The sequence below is a fragment of the Hibiscus syriacus genome, unplaced genomic scaffold (assembly GCF_006381635.1).
Source record: "Hibiscus syriacus cultivar Baekdansim isolate YM2019G1 unplaced genomic scaffold, ASM638163v2 tig00111834_pilon, whole genome shotgun sequence".
NCBI classification, from domain to species: domain Eukaryota; kingdom Viridiplantae; phylum Streptophyta; class Magnoliopsida; order Malvales; family Malvaceae; genus Hibiscus; species Hibiscus syriacus.
The window spans coordinates 1,288,664-1,304,637 of record NW_024063192.1 but is presented as its reverse complement, the minus strand read 5'-3'; the positions used below and the strand labels follow the sequence as shown (position 1 = coordinate 1,304,637).

Sequence of the window (15,974 nt, the reverse complement as noted above, 5' to 3'; positions counted from 1 at the left end):
TACCTAAGTTTTTTTTTTTCAAAACCATACCTAACGTTTTGTTTTTATTTTATTTTAGTATCTCGCCGTTAAAAATTTAATGCGTTTAATACCTAAACTATCAATTCTGATTCATTTTTTAAGACTTAACATTAAATTTTAAACAAGGGTATTAAAATGAAACAAAAACTAAAGTTTTTAACGACGAAATACTAAAATGAAATAAAAACTAAACTTTAGGTATTGTTTTGAAGAAAATTAAAAGTTTAGGTATTAAAATATACCAAAACTGATAGTTTAAGTAGTAAATACATAATTACCTTTTTCTTTATTAATCTAGGTGATTACGAGTTATAATATATGTTCTAAAAACTCAATTATTTGACAATGAACGTTTAAATATTCTACCATTTTTAATATAATATTACATCGTTATATATTTTATAAAAAATTAATTAGAATTTATAATATTATAATAGAAATATTAAATAATTAATATATAGAAGAGTAGAAGTTAAAGAAATTCAACAAAAATTATACTCCCTCTGTCGTATTAAAAATGTCCATTTTGTGGTTTACAATTGTCTCATTAAATTATTTATTTAAAAAAATCAACAACTTTTACTAAACATATTTCTTTTCTATCCTTCGTTTAGTTCCCAACAAAATAAAATTTAACTTTTTAAGGATAAAATTGTAATTTTATTTTTTTACAACGCATCTCTTGTACACACTTTTTCTCCTAAACTACGCGAAAAGTCAACAATAAACACTAAAAATGAGACTATAAAACATAAAATATAAAATAGAATAATTACTTTTAAATTACTATTGCATGAAGCGAAAACGAATTTAGATTAACCATTTATTAATATGAAAATTTTGAATACAATTTAAGATGTATATATTTTAAAATAGGGAAAATTTTGCATTTTGGGTCATCAAATTATTCACATGATTCTTTTTTGGTCACTAAATTATTATTTTTCAAAATCATACTTAATGTTAAATTTCGGTCACTCACAGTTAAAAAAACTAATGATGATACTAACATTTCATCATAAGATAATGCCACGTGAAAAAACAAAAAATATTGCAGCAATAGTTCTATTATTTTTTAACGACGAATAATCAAAATGAGACCAAAACGTAACGATATGTATGTATTTAAAAAAGGCATGATAAAAAAATTACCTCCCAACAATTGCAGAAATATTCATTTTGCTCCCTATCATTTTTTTGTTGAACATTTTAGCCCTTAATGTTTTATTTTAGAGCAAAATGTCCCTGATTGGATGAAAGTCGTTAGTTGACTAACAGTAAACGATTCTTATTGACGTGATAGGTTCACATGTGATATCACGTCATCAAAAAATTATTTTTAAATATATTTTTATAAGTGTATATGTTATTAATTAGAATTATAGTTCACTATAAAAATATTTTTTGACTTGACATCACAGGTGGATTTGCCACGTTTATAGGAAGTATTGATCGTTAGTTAACTAATGTGTTTTATCCAACCAGAAGGTATTTTGCTCCAAAATAAAATGTTAGACGCTAAAATGCTCTAAAAAAATTGGAGGCAAAGTGTAACACCCTAATCCAGTCATACCCGAAGATCTATGGATTACGATGTCACAAGGGACCACTGAAATGGTCAACCCGAAAATTTCTTTTCAAAATAGTTTATAATTTTCAAAATTATCCATCATATCATAAGCATAATAGAAATAAAGTTTACGAAATATGAGAGTCTCCCAAATACGTATAAATATAACCCATAAGTTTAAAATCAAAACAGAGTTATGACTCGAATAAGTACAAGGTCCACATTGGATACATGCCCTCTAAAATAGACTCAAGACATACTGTGCAACAACTGATCTGGAATGTACTGTTACGATAGGCTCCTTGACGATCCCTCTACTAACCTACGGATGGAATCACATTCCATACGCTAAGCTCACAAGCTCAGTGCCACGAGAATAACTATGCAATACTATATGCATTTATTACATGAACATGATGGTGCGCAAAGTCATAAACATACAAAAGTACATAACAAACATTAGATAAGCCGAGTGGTGCGGTCAGAGGAATTTACGTGCATCTCGGACAACAAACTAGCCTATCTAGAATGGAATAGCTTCGAGGTAAGAACCGGAATTTACTGCATAAGAACTTATAGCCCTCAGTCTATTTCGGATCTTCGAGAGGTCGGGGTGAGGTCTGAAATTTACGTGCATCAGAAGCTCACATCCCGAACCTAGTCGAGCTAGGGTACGATTTTGGAATTTACGTGCATCAGAATTCGTATCGGTATGACCCAAAATTTACTTGCATCGGATGAGTACCAAACAGACAATATCATAATATTCACAAAAAATGACGATCATCATAATGCTAGAGTAACTCGGGTGTCCTAGCCGTTTTCCGAGCATCATACAAAGGTCAATCTTATGTCAACCTATATTGCTTGATTTCTAAGTGAGAATTGAGTTAACTAGTTTGTTTTCACTTGCATTGGATACCTGTAGTTTATACGAACTCAAAACACCCAAGCCCGAACTCAAAACACCCAAGCCCGAACCAAACGAATTAAATTGGTCAAAATTCACCGTGGGTATCGATGTTGTGCCAACAATATCGATACCGACCCCTTGGGTATCAATACTCAAGGTAGCTTTGTATCGATACTCCTATGGAGAGTATCGATACTCTACTCTAGGTATTGATACTCCCGTGAGTATCGATACTAAATTTGACTTCGATGTTTTCAAAAATACCTCAGTATTGATACTGGACCCCGAGTATCGATACTCCTTCAAGGAGTATCGATACTGCCCCTATAATATGCTTGGTTTTTCCCTTTCACAAAGAATATTATCGGTACTGTTCTTCCATTATCGATACCGACGGACCAAAATACCCTGTTTGGGCACAAAAATGCCTCTAAATCTCACCCATACACTCCCCTAATACTAGCAAAACTTATTAAAGTCTTATTTGAGGTCTTAGAGGTTAAAAGTTATCATCTTTCATGCTTACAAACAATGAAAAAAGATCTTCCCATTAAATTACTCTAGCATGCTTACATGAACAAAACATACCAAAATATACATACAATGACCTACATGCAATATGGTTAAGTTAGAATTGTGTTACCTTGAGTCCAAGCTACTGAAAAACGTTCTTGAACCAAAAGTGAGTTTTTTCCTTTCCTCTTGCCTTAGAGCTCTCACATTTCTCTTGCACTAATCAAAACCATGGAAAATGAGTTATTAACTCATTTTAGAACTTAGGAAGGTGTTAAAATGATCCTACAAGCCGAACTCTCCTAAAAACATATTAAGCTTCAAGATTCCATAAACCTCTTTAAAACTCGTTTTTGGTTTATTTACCCAAACCTTGCAAAAAAGGGCTTAAATGGAAGCTTGGGAGATGAAGATTAAAGTTCTTACCTTGGAAGACTTAATGGATGATTAGAATTTTCAAAGTTTCAACCTTTAGCTTAACTTGGGAGAGAAGAAAATAAAGAAGAAGAGAGAAATAAGACAAGCTTGGTGAAGAAAAAAAGATATGAACAAAACATACGTGATATTATCCCATTAATTGGGAATTCAAGTTTAGTTTCAAAAATTGATCAATTTACTTTCCTAGTCCCTCCTCATTTGGTTCCAAAATAAAAACACTCATTTTTAATACTTGATGAGCTCATCCCAAGCCCAAATCAAGTGCTACTTGGGTCAACTCTTCATGGGCTAAGAGGATTTATTCCAAGGTCCAAAGCACATATACCCGAAACTCTTAATTCGAGATTCGGGGTGTTACACAAAGTGACTATTTGTGCAAACGTTGGGATAATTTTGTTATTATGCCTTTAGAAAAATAGTTAAATGACTAAAATGAAATAACTCCAATAATTGAGTGGCTAAAAATGTAGTTTACCCTTTAAAACAACTCAGATTTAAACTGGACCCTGTCTATAAACGACGTATTGACGTGACTAACAAGCGCCGCCGATGAAAGTAGAAACAAAACAAAACTCAGCTGCCGAAGAAGAGTGTAAATGAAAGATGCTTTGACTAAAAAACATATCATTTTCAGCACATCGATCTCATCATCCGCACCTTCTTCGATGAATCGTCAATCTCCCATTTTCTTTTTCACCTAAAGGAATCCATAACCCAGAAATCTTCAATCCAACACAGAGAAAGAATCGATGAAGATGATTGATTTACAGGTTTCGTTTCTCGTTTTCCTTTCAGCCCTTTCCTTTACCTCAGCTGCTTCTTGTCCGATGGATCTCAATTACGTGACGAGAGTCCCATGGAACTCATCTGTGTGCCGTGATTTCCACCCAGCTAACTCGACACCCAGAGCCGAAATCTCTAAACAAAACTGCTGTGTGGCTCTGTTATCAGTCTTCGGCATTGGACTCGCCGAGCATCTCAAAGAAACAACCCTTTTTCAGCTCCCGGATTTGCCCACTTCCGTCGCCTGCCTCCGAGATTTCCAGGCGAAGCTTGACGCTCTTTCTCTCCGGAACGACGTCGCTTCCCTTTGTTTTGACCCGATGCAGTTCGTGATCACGCCTCATCTTTGCGCCAACATACAAACGATTCCAGATTGGGTCGCTAAGTTAGGCGAATCCACTGCTCTCGATCAAGGTTGCAGGGCCGATCTCAGTGATCTGACGGCCTGTGATACTTGTCTCCGTGCCGGGAACGAGGTTCATTCCAGGTTGGTCTCGATCGACGGTAATAGCTCCCACGGCACCGATTGTTTCGATTTCATTGTTCTTTACGCTGCTGGGATTGTTAATGAATTTGGACCTCAAAGTAATGGTGTTGTTACGTGTACTTTTTCTTTAGCTTTGGATGAAAAATCTGGTTCAAATAATAGACATTCGGCTCTTGTTTTTGGTCTAACCGGTGCTGCTGTTGCTGTTCTTGTTACCTCTAGTTTACTGGGTTTTTACTTTTGGTATGAAAAACGATTTGGGAAGAACAAAAATGGTGGCTCTGGTTCGAATTTTGATGATCCAGAGGAGCAAGGGTCTAGGCCTAGATTAAGGCCTAAAACAGGTTCGATTTGGTTCAAGCTCCGCGATCTCGAGAAGGCTACCGATAACTTTTCGAAGAAGAATTTCATCGGGAGAGGTGGTTTCGGTTTCGTTTTCAAAGGGGTTTTACCGGACGGGACAATGGTCGCCGTTAAGAGGATATTGGAATCGGAGTTTCAAGGCGACGAGGAGTTTTGCAACGAGGTCGATATTATCAGTAACTTGAAGCATAGGAATCTTGTGCCTCTTAGAGGGTGTTGTATGATCGATGATGACGATGAGATCGGAATCGATGATCATGAGAAAGGGAGTCAGAGATATCTTGTGTATGATTATATGCCGAATGGGAACCTCGACGACTCTTTGTTCCCGTCAAAAACGGGGAGTAAACCGTTGAGTTGGCCTCAGAGGAAGAACATAATCTTGGATGTGGCAAAGGGGTTGGCTTATTTGCATTATGGAGTGAAGCCTGCGATATATCATAGAGATATTAAGGCTACGAATATATTGCTCGATGCTGATATGAGAGCGAGAGTGTCGGATTTCGGGTTGGCGAAGCAGAGTAGGGAAGGGCAGTCTCACCTCACTACTAGAGTGGCTGGGACTCATGGATACTTGGCCCCTGAATACGCCCTATACGGTCAGCTGACAGAGAAGAGTGATGTTTACAGTTTCGGTGTCGTCGTTTTGGAGATCATGTGCGGGAGAAAAGCTCTTGATTTGTCTTCATCGAGCTCACCGCGAGCGTTTTTGATAACCGATTGGGCTTGGTCGTTGATGAAGGCCGGAAAAGTCGACGAGGCTTTGGATCGTTCGTTGATTGATAGTGAGGATTCTGTGAATTCGAATCCAAAGGCTATAATGGAGAGGTTTCTGCAGGTTGGGATTTTGTGTGCTCATGTAATGGTTGCTTTAAGGCCTACCATTTTGGATGCACTGAAAATGTTGGAAGGTGATATCGAAGTCCCCCCGATTCCCGATCGACCGATGTCTCTCGCCCACCCTTCGATTTACAGCGAGGGCAATGCTTTCAGCATCTCGCCCGCATTAAGTGGACCGCAACTGCAAAAGGGAGACATGCTCAGGTAATCTAAAATGTTTACTCCTCCCAAACATAAGATGTACCAGATTCGATGATCGACGTACGATCTTCCATAAAGCAAGCATCGGCCTCATATAGCTGCCAAAGAAAACAGGGATGGTGAGAAAATCTGGAAATCGATCAGCCAGCTTAAGATTTCATCGTTTCCATAGTAAAACAACGAATCACGTCCAACATCCTACTTGATCATGAAAACCCCAAGTTGCAACTACGATATTTGCTTCATTTTCGATACGCATACCGAATCATGTCATTTCTTTCTCCAAAACCTGGAGAGCATGGTCTTGAACAAAGCTCGACCGCCACATTCTCTGCAGGTTATACGAGAGCGATATCGGAGATATCACCGGCGGGTTATCGATGCGCAAAGATTTGAAGCAATGGCCCTCTAATGCTATTGATAAGTTTTAACTTGGATTTTGTTCGTGTAAAATAGATCTAATTATTTCGTAAAAATTGAGTAAGCTGTTTTTTTTACTTTAGTTTTGGATGTCTTTTGTTCGAGTTTTTGTTCGAGCTTATTTAAACCCTAAACGAGAACAAAACTCCCTAATTTCATTCATAAGATCTAAACTCAAGACCTTATTTAAAAGACGGTCTAACTTTTTATCACTCGATTCAAAGGCGAGATCAACCGATAGTTGATCGTACACCTGATCCGCTATACCAAAGGCAACAGATGAAAACAGAACAGAAATCTGTGCTTAAATCTTTGTAACAAATTTGCAAATCCCGATTGAGGTTAAGGATGTAAATGAACATAACGTCTGGTGAACCATTCGTTTATGTAATTGTAAAATACGTGTAGACTCAACTTCGTATCGAACACTAACAACTATTTGAACGCAAAGAAGATTCCAGGGTAACAAATGGTTGTCCGTGCCTCCTGTCCGATTGAACGTGCATGGATATGAAGATTTATTGTCAAACGATTAAGATTTAAGAGTTTTTGAATATATATTATTTTGTATTCGTCGTAAATTTATATATAAAGTTAGTTTAATATTGTTTAATTATCTTTTTACTCTTAGTTTGGTTTGTTAGTGTGTTTAATTTTATTAATTTACTCACGTAATTTTAAAATTATTTATATTTTAATCGCACTCACTTATTTTATTAAATACAACAAATTAATTTATTAAAAACTGAGTTAATTGTACTAAACATACTTAAACTATGATCATCATTCTAAATTGATCCTCAAACTTTTGAACATTCTAATTTTATCTCTAAACTATGACTCATTCTAAATTGATTCTTACACTTTTGAGTATTCCAATTCCAACCCTAAACTATGACCTTCATTCTATAATAGTCCCCAAACTTTTGAATATTTTAATTCAACCCCAAACTTTTAAGTGATGTGTTGTACAAATACAAAGATCCAGCGGATTTATTTAGAAACAAGTACCAACAACAGACCAACTTAATAGAAATAGCTGAGTTTTACATGAGTACATTAATCATTATATCATATATAAATCATTTTAAATTTTGCTTACGGTGGAGGAAAGACTTGAAGTTGGAGAAGCAAATGTTAAAAAATCAGAATCACGTTGAAGAAGATCCATTGCATCTGCATCTAAAGTGATGGTTGTTTCAATGCCTTTACCATTCTCAGTTGCTTTTAAGAAGAAGTTATTGTCATATGAATAGTAACGAGTCTCGCTCCACCCTATGCCGGAAGACATCGGCTGTCCCCATCCGAAATTTGGGGCGTCTCCGCCGAGTGTTTAACCAGCTGGTGGAAGCGAAGAAATCCACGTCTACCTGTGAGGCGAAATCCTCCACCTTCTTGTATTCTTCCGTCAAAACTTTCAACACATCCCCGCTTTGTAGAAGTGTGATTTGATCTTTGGAAACATCCAATGCTTCTCTCACCAGATAGGCCAAGTGGTCTAACTCTATGTCTGCGGCGGTGGCGCTCGGGTTATATGTAGAAATCGCGAACCAAACCAGGTTTCCGATTGCATGTTCGGGTAAATTTAGTATCGGTCGTAAATTCACCGATTGAATTAGCACCGACGGTCTCGAACGTCCCGACGCTGCTCTAGTAGCCAGCATGGCGTGTTTCCATAGAAATGCTGTGAGGGCTACGTTTCGTGTCGGGTGCTCGAGACGTTTGCTTTTAGCTTTGAGCTTTAGGGTGGCTATTGCATCGTCATGGACCAAGAATGTTTTAGTCGTATGCCACCCTTCTGGGAACCGGACCGTTTCGATGAAAGACAATATGTCACGAGGGATCGACTCCGACGGAGGGAACAGCCGTGACGCCGCGTAAAACATGTCGGGGTCACGTATTTCTCCGTCGGAGCCTCGGCTGAATGCAGCCCAAGTTTTAATGAAAGCCGACCCCGTCGTCGCGTCCACGATCTTGTGGGAGGCACAGAAGGCGACGGCGATGCCGCCTCACCCGAAGACGGTGACTTGAACAGCCATTTGGGGCGATGTCGAAGTCGGGACACTGCAAAAGCATTGGCATGGGAACAACTGGTTCAACAACTCTATCTCCGTCAGTGCAACGACATCAGCCAGCCGAGCGTTGCTCCTGGCTTCCACATACGGCACACCTTTGTCGTAGCAACCGACGCAGAGGTTGTCGATCGGCCGACCATACAAAGTGTAAAACTGATCCAAGGCTTTCATCAACGATTCCCTTACCGTGGCCAAGATTTGTGCAGTGTTGCCAAAACGGGAATCATCGGGTTTGTTGTAAAACAAGATGTAAGGTACGTAATGTGCCGGCGTGAACTGATCGAACAACGACAATGAGAATGGCTTCCGGTGAAGAACTTCCAGCCAAGATGGCTTAACCATTTCCTTTGAAATAATACGAACCTTCATCTGGATTTTTTACTAGAGCTGATAAAGGAGATGATGGAATGATATTATTAACTCAAAAAGAGATGATGAAAACTATGGCATTGAAACACCCTATTTATAAGCAGTGGCGGAAGATGAGAGTTGAAGCCCATTTTTTGGGCTTATATGTCCCTAACGAAACGACGTCGTTTTAACAGGGACCTTCTCCATGTTTTCGATTTAGGGTCTAATATCCATTTAGTTCCTTTTCCATTTGTAATAGTTTATTTAAGTCATGAATAAAATTTTGTGATATCTTAATTTGAGTTCTTATATTTCCATATTTATTTTTTAGTCCTGTTACAATGTGTTATATTATCTTTGCTAATGTTCGCTTTTGGTTACAATGTTTATAAGTATTTCATTTTAGTCACTAATTTAGTGGGTTATGTATTTCCTTTGATATTCTAATTTGGCCATGTTATTTGTATGATTTTTATTTTAGTCACTGCTTGGCTTTTGGATTATTTACTCTTTAGTTCTCCATGTTTCTTGTTATTTTATTTTAGTATGTAAACTGTTATTTATGGGTTATTTACTTTTTTGGTTCCTATATTTATTTAGTATTTGCAATCTAGGCTCTGTTTTATTTGTAATTATTGTTTTAACCCTTAAAGTTTTTGCTATTACTGTTTTGTCCTTAAGTTTTTGTTTTTAGTCATTTTAGTTCTTTAAGTTTCTGTTTTATCCATTTTAGTCCTTTGAGTTTATGTGTTTTCTATTTTAGTCCTTTATAATTTCAAGTACTTACTTTTTGCTCATTTGTATTTCGGTTTGTAATATTTATTTGTTTTCATTTCAATACCCTATGTATGTACATATTGTAAATGTTGTTATTTTATGTTGTAAATATTTTATTTTACATCATATGTGTTTCTATTATATTTTCTTAAATATTAATGTTATTTGAATAGTTTTGAGAACGCGAATTTGTAGAACGGGCGTGGAAAGTATCACTTGATCGAATTGGTACAATCCAATACGACATTCCAACAAATACAAAATTGAAATAAATCAATTTTATTTTACTAATTAATTTATTTTACTGATACAATGTGTGTTATTTTAATTCACAATTTATTTCATTGTATGCGAATGTAAATCGTCGATTTTCATTTATATTTGATTCGTATATTTATTAATGAGGTAATATTCTTTTATTGATAAGAAATAGTCGAGTTAGCTTTTCCGATGGAGGATTGCTAATTTCGAGATTTCCTTTCGAGTTAAAGAATTTTCTGTAATTAATTAATTTGAAGCAACTTAAACAATGTTCAATAAACGGATCATCTTTTAACTTTATATTCGATTTGTAAGTTCCACCATTACGACAACGTGTAAGCGACACAATACCAGTTTTTGGGCATTGTGGGGTTGCTAATCCTTCCCCACATGTAACCGACTCCCGAATCCAGTTAATCGAATCTTTGGTGACGCAGACCAAATTTTGTCTTATAAAATGATTTTTCTTAAAATTGTTTTAAAAGACGTTTTTAGGTATTCGACCTATTTAACCTAAAGGTCAATGGCGACTATTTTCAATTTATTTCTAATTATTTTCAAATCACCCAATTTTTTCAAATTAAAATCATAATCGTTTTTTAAAATAATATTTTAATTGTTATCTAAAAAAATGGTTATGACAATATGTTTAAGGGGTTGATGTACAAACTTAAACCTCGTTGATATGATCTTGATTGTGTGTTCCGAGTTATATACGTGTGCTCGATCGTGATTCTAGTAAGAACTCCACATTACTTTGAATGTAATCTGAAATTCACAAATAACGTTGTAAAATAGAAATGGATAAATAAAATATGGAAGTGGAAAGATGAAAGATATGTTGAAATAGACTAGCAACGTAGGAAGAGTGATGCTTGTGGTTAAGGAAAATAAAAGATGAAAAGGTTGGTGAAGATAGTGGGGAGTTGGTGTGTAGTATGAAAAATCTCAAGGAAGTGTATTGTGACCCTCTAACTATATATGAGTTAGGAACCAACCATAGAATAAGGTGGAAATGTAGAAGTGGTAAGATATGGAACGTGGCCCACTAGCTATAGACGAGCTAGGAACCAATGCTATAACAAAAGGAAATGGATGAAGACTACAAGATTAAATTAAAAATGTTTAAATTTTAGTGACCAAAATAGGAGAGAAGATAGTTGAGTGATGAATAGTATAGTTTAGCCATTATTTTTTCAAAAGGGTAAACTACACATTTAGTACCTAAACTATATGTTTTGGTCCGTCTTGGTACCTAAACTTTTATTTTTTCAAAATCATACTAACGTTTAGTTTTCATTTCATTTTAGTGCCCATTCGTTAAAAAAATAATGCGTTTAGTACCCAAAATATCGGTTTTGGTCCATTTTAGTACCTAAACTTTCAATTTTTTCAAAACTTAACGTCAAATTTTGAATGGAATACCAAAATGAAACAAAAACTAAACTTGAGGTATGATATTGAAAAAATTAAAAGTTTAGATAATAAAACGGATCAAAGCTGATAGTTTAAGTACTGAATACATAATTTACCCTAATATATTTGGGTAAACTAGACATATTACCACTTAATTATGGGCAAATTCTATTTTAACCATCGGACTTTTAATTTTTTAATTAAACTACTTAATTGTTGTCTGTAAAATCGGTTAAAATGTAGCAAAGGAGTTGGTGTATGCGGTGAACGCATATGCTTCCACGAAAATCCTTATCTTTAGAAAGGTTTGCATAGAAGACAAGGCTCTCCATAACTTCGATGTACCCAGTGGATTATTTTGTTGTCGTATGAACTCATGGTAGTCTAATCTTCTTGCTGTCCTAGTGATCAAAATGTAACAATCGGCAATGTAAATGATTAAAATTAAATAAATTAATAATACAACCGATCAAAATATATAATTTAAAATTCAATAACAATAAAAGGATGAAATTAAAATAAAAGTGATCAATAAGTAGATTGACTACCCTACATAAACTAATTATAAAACTATATTTGCCATCATCTTTAAAAAAATTTAAAATATTTGCCATACGAGTCCTATATTTTTAATATCTTTGGGAATTGAAAGATCATTTTCGTTTGCCTAAGCGTATATAATTATACTAGTAGTAAGCACGATGGTAGCATCAAATCACACATAATATCACAAGGATAACGTTGGGTAATATTAAAATTATTCATTTAAATTTTAAATAATAAATTTATAATCAATAAAATGGCAAATTCAACGAGATAATGCTCTCAAATTCTTTATTTCACGAAATAAGGCAGTCCCCAGATTAATTGCTCAAATGGGGTGATTTCCACAGTGTTGGCGTAGGTCGCCAGGGCATCCCAGCGACATGGTAGGTCGCCATGCACGCCCAGCGACCTTATAGGTCGCCATGCACGCCCGACGTCCAACGTTTTGGTGCTTTGCATGAGCCATGCACGTGGCATGGGATAGGTAGCCATACAATCCTCTCCTCGCGTGTGATTCCACTTGCAGCTGCTCAGGAGAACCTATTCCTCCTGCTCCTCGCGTGATTCCTCTTACATCTGCTCAGGAGACCTCATACATGCAGCTGTAATAGCTGTATTATTGCAGCATGATTTGAGCTGCAAAGTGTGCAGCTGCTCAGGAGGGTCGTGTGCATGAGGGTCGTGTGCATGAGAATGATCGTGTGCATGTGACATGCACAACCCAACCATAGGTCGCCAAGCACTCCCAGCGACCTACAAGGTCGCCATGCACTCCCAGCGACCTTGTAGGTCGCCAAGCAATCCCGGCGACCAATCATGGTCCTCTCCTCGCGTGTGATTCCACTTGCAGCTGCTCAGGAGAACCTATTTCTCCTGCTCCTCGCGTGATTCCTCTTACATCTGCTTAGGAGACCTCATGCATGCAACTGTAATAAATTCCACTTGCAGCTGCTCAGGAGAACCTATTCCTCCTGCTCCTCGCGTGATTCCTCTTATATCTGCTCAGGAGACCTCATGCATGCAGCTGTAATAGCTGTATTATTGCAGCATGATTTGAGTTGCAAAGTGTCATAGCTTCGTGCCCTAGCTTCGAGCCATAGCTGCTCCCTCATGCCATAGCTTCGAGACTGTCCATTCTTGTTATCATAGTTGTATTGGTGCAACATAAAATCAGTTGTTGCATGCAGCAATTAGTGTTGTATTATTGCAGCGTTCAACGGTTGAAAAATTTACAGCCTTCAACGTGAATTATACAGCTCAAATTGATTACAGCTTACCAACCGTGCAAAGATCATTATATATTGGATATGAGGGGTTTAGGGTAGAATCATAAGAAAGAAAGAAAATTTGGCGAGAGAAAGGAAATGAAAGGAAAAGAAGAAGAAGATGAAATGGAGATAAAGGCTCAAACATCGTTCGTGAGGTAATTTTTAATTGTTTAGTTTAGTTTATTAATATAAAATTATGAAATAATTAGTTTGTTAGTTTAGGGTTTAGGATAAAACAGAAATTTAGTTAATTAGTTTGTTAGTATAAATTATTAGTTTGTTAGTTTAAGTTATATTATATTAATTTGTTAGTTTAAGTTATATATTAGATTATATAAAAAATTAGTTAATTAGTTTCTTAGTTTAAGTTATTAAATGTAAACAATATTTAATTAATTTGTTAGTGTGTTTAAACGTATATTAGGTTGTTTGTTGAAGTTTAAGTTAAAATATTAAAAAAGTTAATTAGTGCTTAATTAGTTTGTTAGTTTGTTATTTTAACTAAATTATATTATAATAAAGAAATAGTTTATTAGTTTAAGTTATATTATAATATATTAGATTATATAAATTTAATTTTTTTAATTTATTGTTGTTTAAAGAAATAATTTTTTTACACGTACAGAGCATTATTCCACAACATTTTCCCACGTACATATTGATTCGAAGAAAGAAACAATAAAGGAAAGGAAAGGAAAGGAAATGAGCAACAACTTTTTCACGATTGTCCATTATAATGGACATATTATGGAAAATGAGATCGGAGTAGTTTTTCAGTCTGAAAAAACAATAAATATGATGTTCAAAAAAGACATCACATTTATAGAAATGAAGCATAAGATAGAAAGAAAAATTCGAGCTGCAGTTGATGGTTTGAGGTATAGGTTTATGATATGCCCCAACCTAGTCAAATATGCTGCAGTTCCACTTGAAGAAGATGATGATATTGGAACCATGGTTGGATTACATGAGTCAACCAATATAGCAGTTATTGAGTTATTTGTTGATGTCCGTAACATATGTGATGTTCCTGGGTCATCAAGAGGTGTGGCTCAAAATCCATATGAAATGGCTTTATATAGTCAGTTTGAGGAGCCGAGATACAGGTTCCCGAACAGTTTTATGGCACTATTGGAAATTGTAAATGAAGTCGGGGGGACATTTGCAGCAGCAGAGTATGAGGCGAGAAACATACCGGAATTGGTTGTTGATATTGACGCTGAAAATCGATGGGGAGAAATTCATGATGATTCAAGCGAAGATGAAGAAACCGAATAACCCGTTTTGGGCGGCGACGAAAATATTTTTGGTGGAGGTGCAATTGATGAAGTTCCGGCACCGTATGAAGCTACTCCTCACATGTACGAGATAGACTATGATGTGATGAGGGCACCTGAATTCCCAGACATGCCACATTTACCTTCATACCAAATGTCTGAATCATTCGATAATTCTGGTGAATTTTCAGTTGGGGTGTAATTCAGAGGAAAAAATGAAGCTACCCTGGCGATTAAAGAGTACTGCATAAAATGCCATGTTGATATCCATGTTGCAGAGTCCAACCAGAAAACCCTATACGCAAAGTGTGTAAAATATGACCTAGAGTGCAAGTGGAAGATCAGAGTGTCGAAAAATCAAAGGCACGATGTTTGGGTCATCACGAGGTACAATGGTCCGCACACATGTTTGCGAAACTTCATCGAACAAGACCACCGACTATTGGACTCCAATGTAATATGTGAATACGTGAAGGCGATGGTTGAAAAGGATCCAAGGATATCTTGTTCAGTGTTAGCTGCATCTATTCGAAGCCAATTTGGATATCAAGTAAAATATGGCAAGGTGTGGAATGCGAAGATGAAGGCAATGAAGCTGACGTATGGAGATTGGGATACATCGTACAATGAGCTACCACATTTGCTACAAGCAATGAAGCGATTTATCCCAGAAACCATAGTGAAGTCTTAAACCATGCCCGCATATGACGAAGAAGGTCAACTTCTACCAGGGAAGAAAATATTTCATAGACTATTTTGGGCATTCAAGGCATGTATTGAAGGATTTCCATTTTGCAAACGTATGATCCAAGTAGATGGTACGTGGCTATATGATCAATATAGGCATGTACTTTTGATGGCAGTTGCTCAAGATGGTGAGCGAAATATCTTCCCAATTGCATTCGCCATTGTTGAGGGAGAGACAACAGAGGCTTGGGATTTCTTTCTGACCAATCTACGTCAATATGTCGTTCGTGAAGATGGAGTTTGCTTGATATTCGATAGAGGAACGGGTATTTTGGCGGCAATTGAACGACCAAGAAGTCGTTGGATACCTCCGTATGCATATCCGACATTTTGTATCCGTCATATTGGCAAGAATAGTATCGACCAATTTCATAACGCACATATTCGTAGCGAGATAGTCAGCATGAGTAAGTTTTATTTTCAATATTTGTGCATTTTTTACATGGATTTTTTAATTGTGGTTTAACACATTATATTATGAAACAGGATACGAACTACGTCGACCAAATTTTGACAAGAGATTGGAGAATTTGAAGGTATTTTATGATGATCAGCGTGTTTGGAAGTGGGCTTCAAAAATACCACGGAAAAAATGGTCACAAGCATACGATGAAGGTCGGAGATACGGACATATGACCACAAACCTTGCTGAGGCCATTAATTCGGTACTAAAAGGTACACGCCATCTCCCAATTACGAGTGTGATG

At 36.3% G+C, this 15,974-nt stretch overlaps 2 protein-coding genes across 2 annotated transcripts; one reads left to right on the top strand and one right to left on the bottom strand.

Annotated features, from left to right (window-relative positions):
- Nucleotides 1–4,111: 4,111 nt before the first annotated feature.
- Nucleotides 4,112–6,535, top strand: LOC120171659 (probable receptor-like protein kinase At1g11050). Its single transcript, XM_039179342.1, has one exon. The coding sequence runs from the start codon at nt 4,205–4,207 to the stop codon at nt 6,134–6,136; it is 1,932 nt and encodes a 643-aa protein (XP_039035273.1). The 5' UTR covers nt 4,112–4,204; the 3' UTR covers nt 6,137–6,535.
- A 1,258-nt stretch (nt 6,536–7,793) lies between these two features.
- On the bottom strand, nt 7,794–8,966 carry LOC120171567 (vinorine synthase-like). Its single transcript, XM_039179246.1, has 2 exons — nt 8,563–8,966; nt 7,794–8,469 (listed from the first exon to the last, which is right to left on the bottom strand). Exons 1-2 carry the CDS (start codon nt 8,964–8,966, stop codon nt 7,794–7,796), a joined length of 1,080 nt encoding a protein of 359 aa, XP_039035177.1.
- Nucleotides 8,967–15,974: the final 7,008 nt, after the last annotated feature.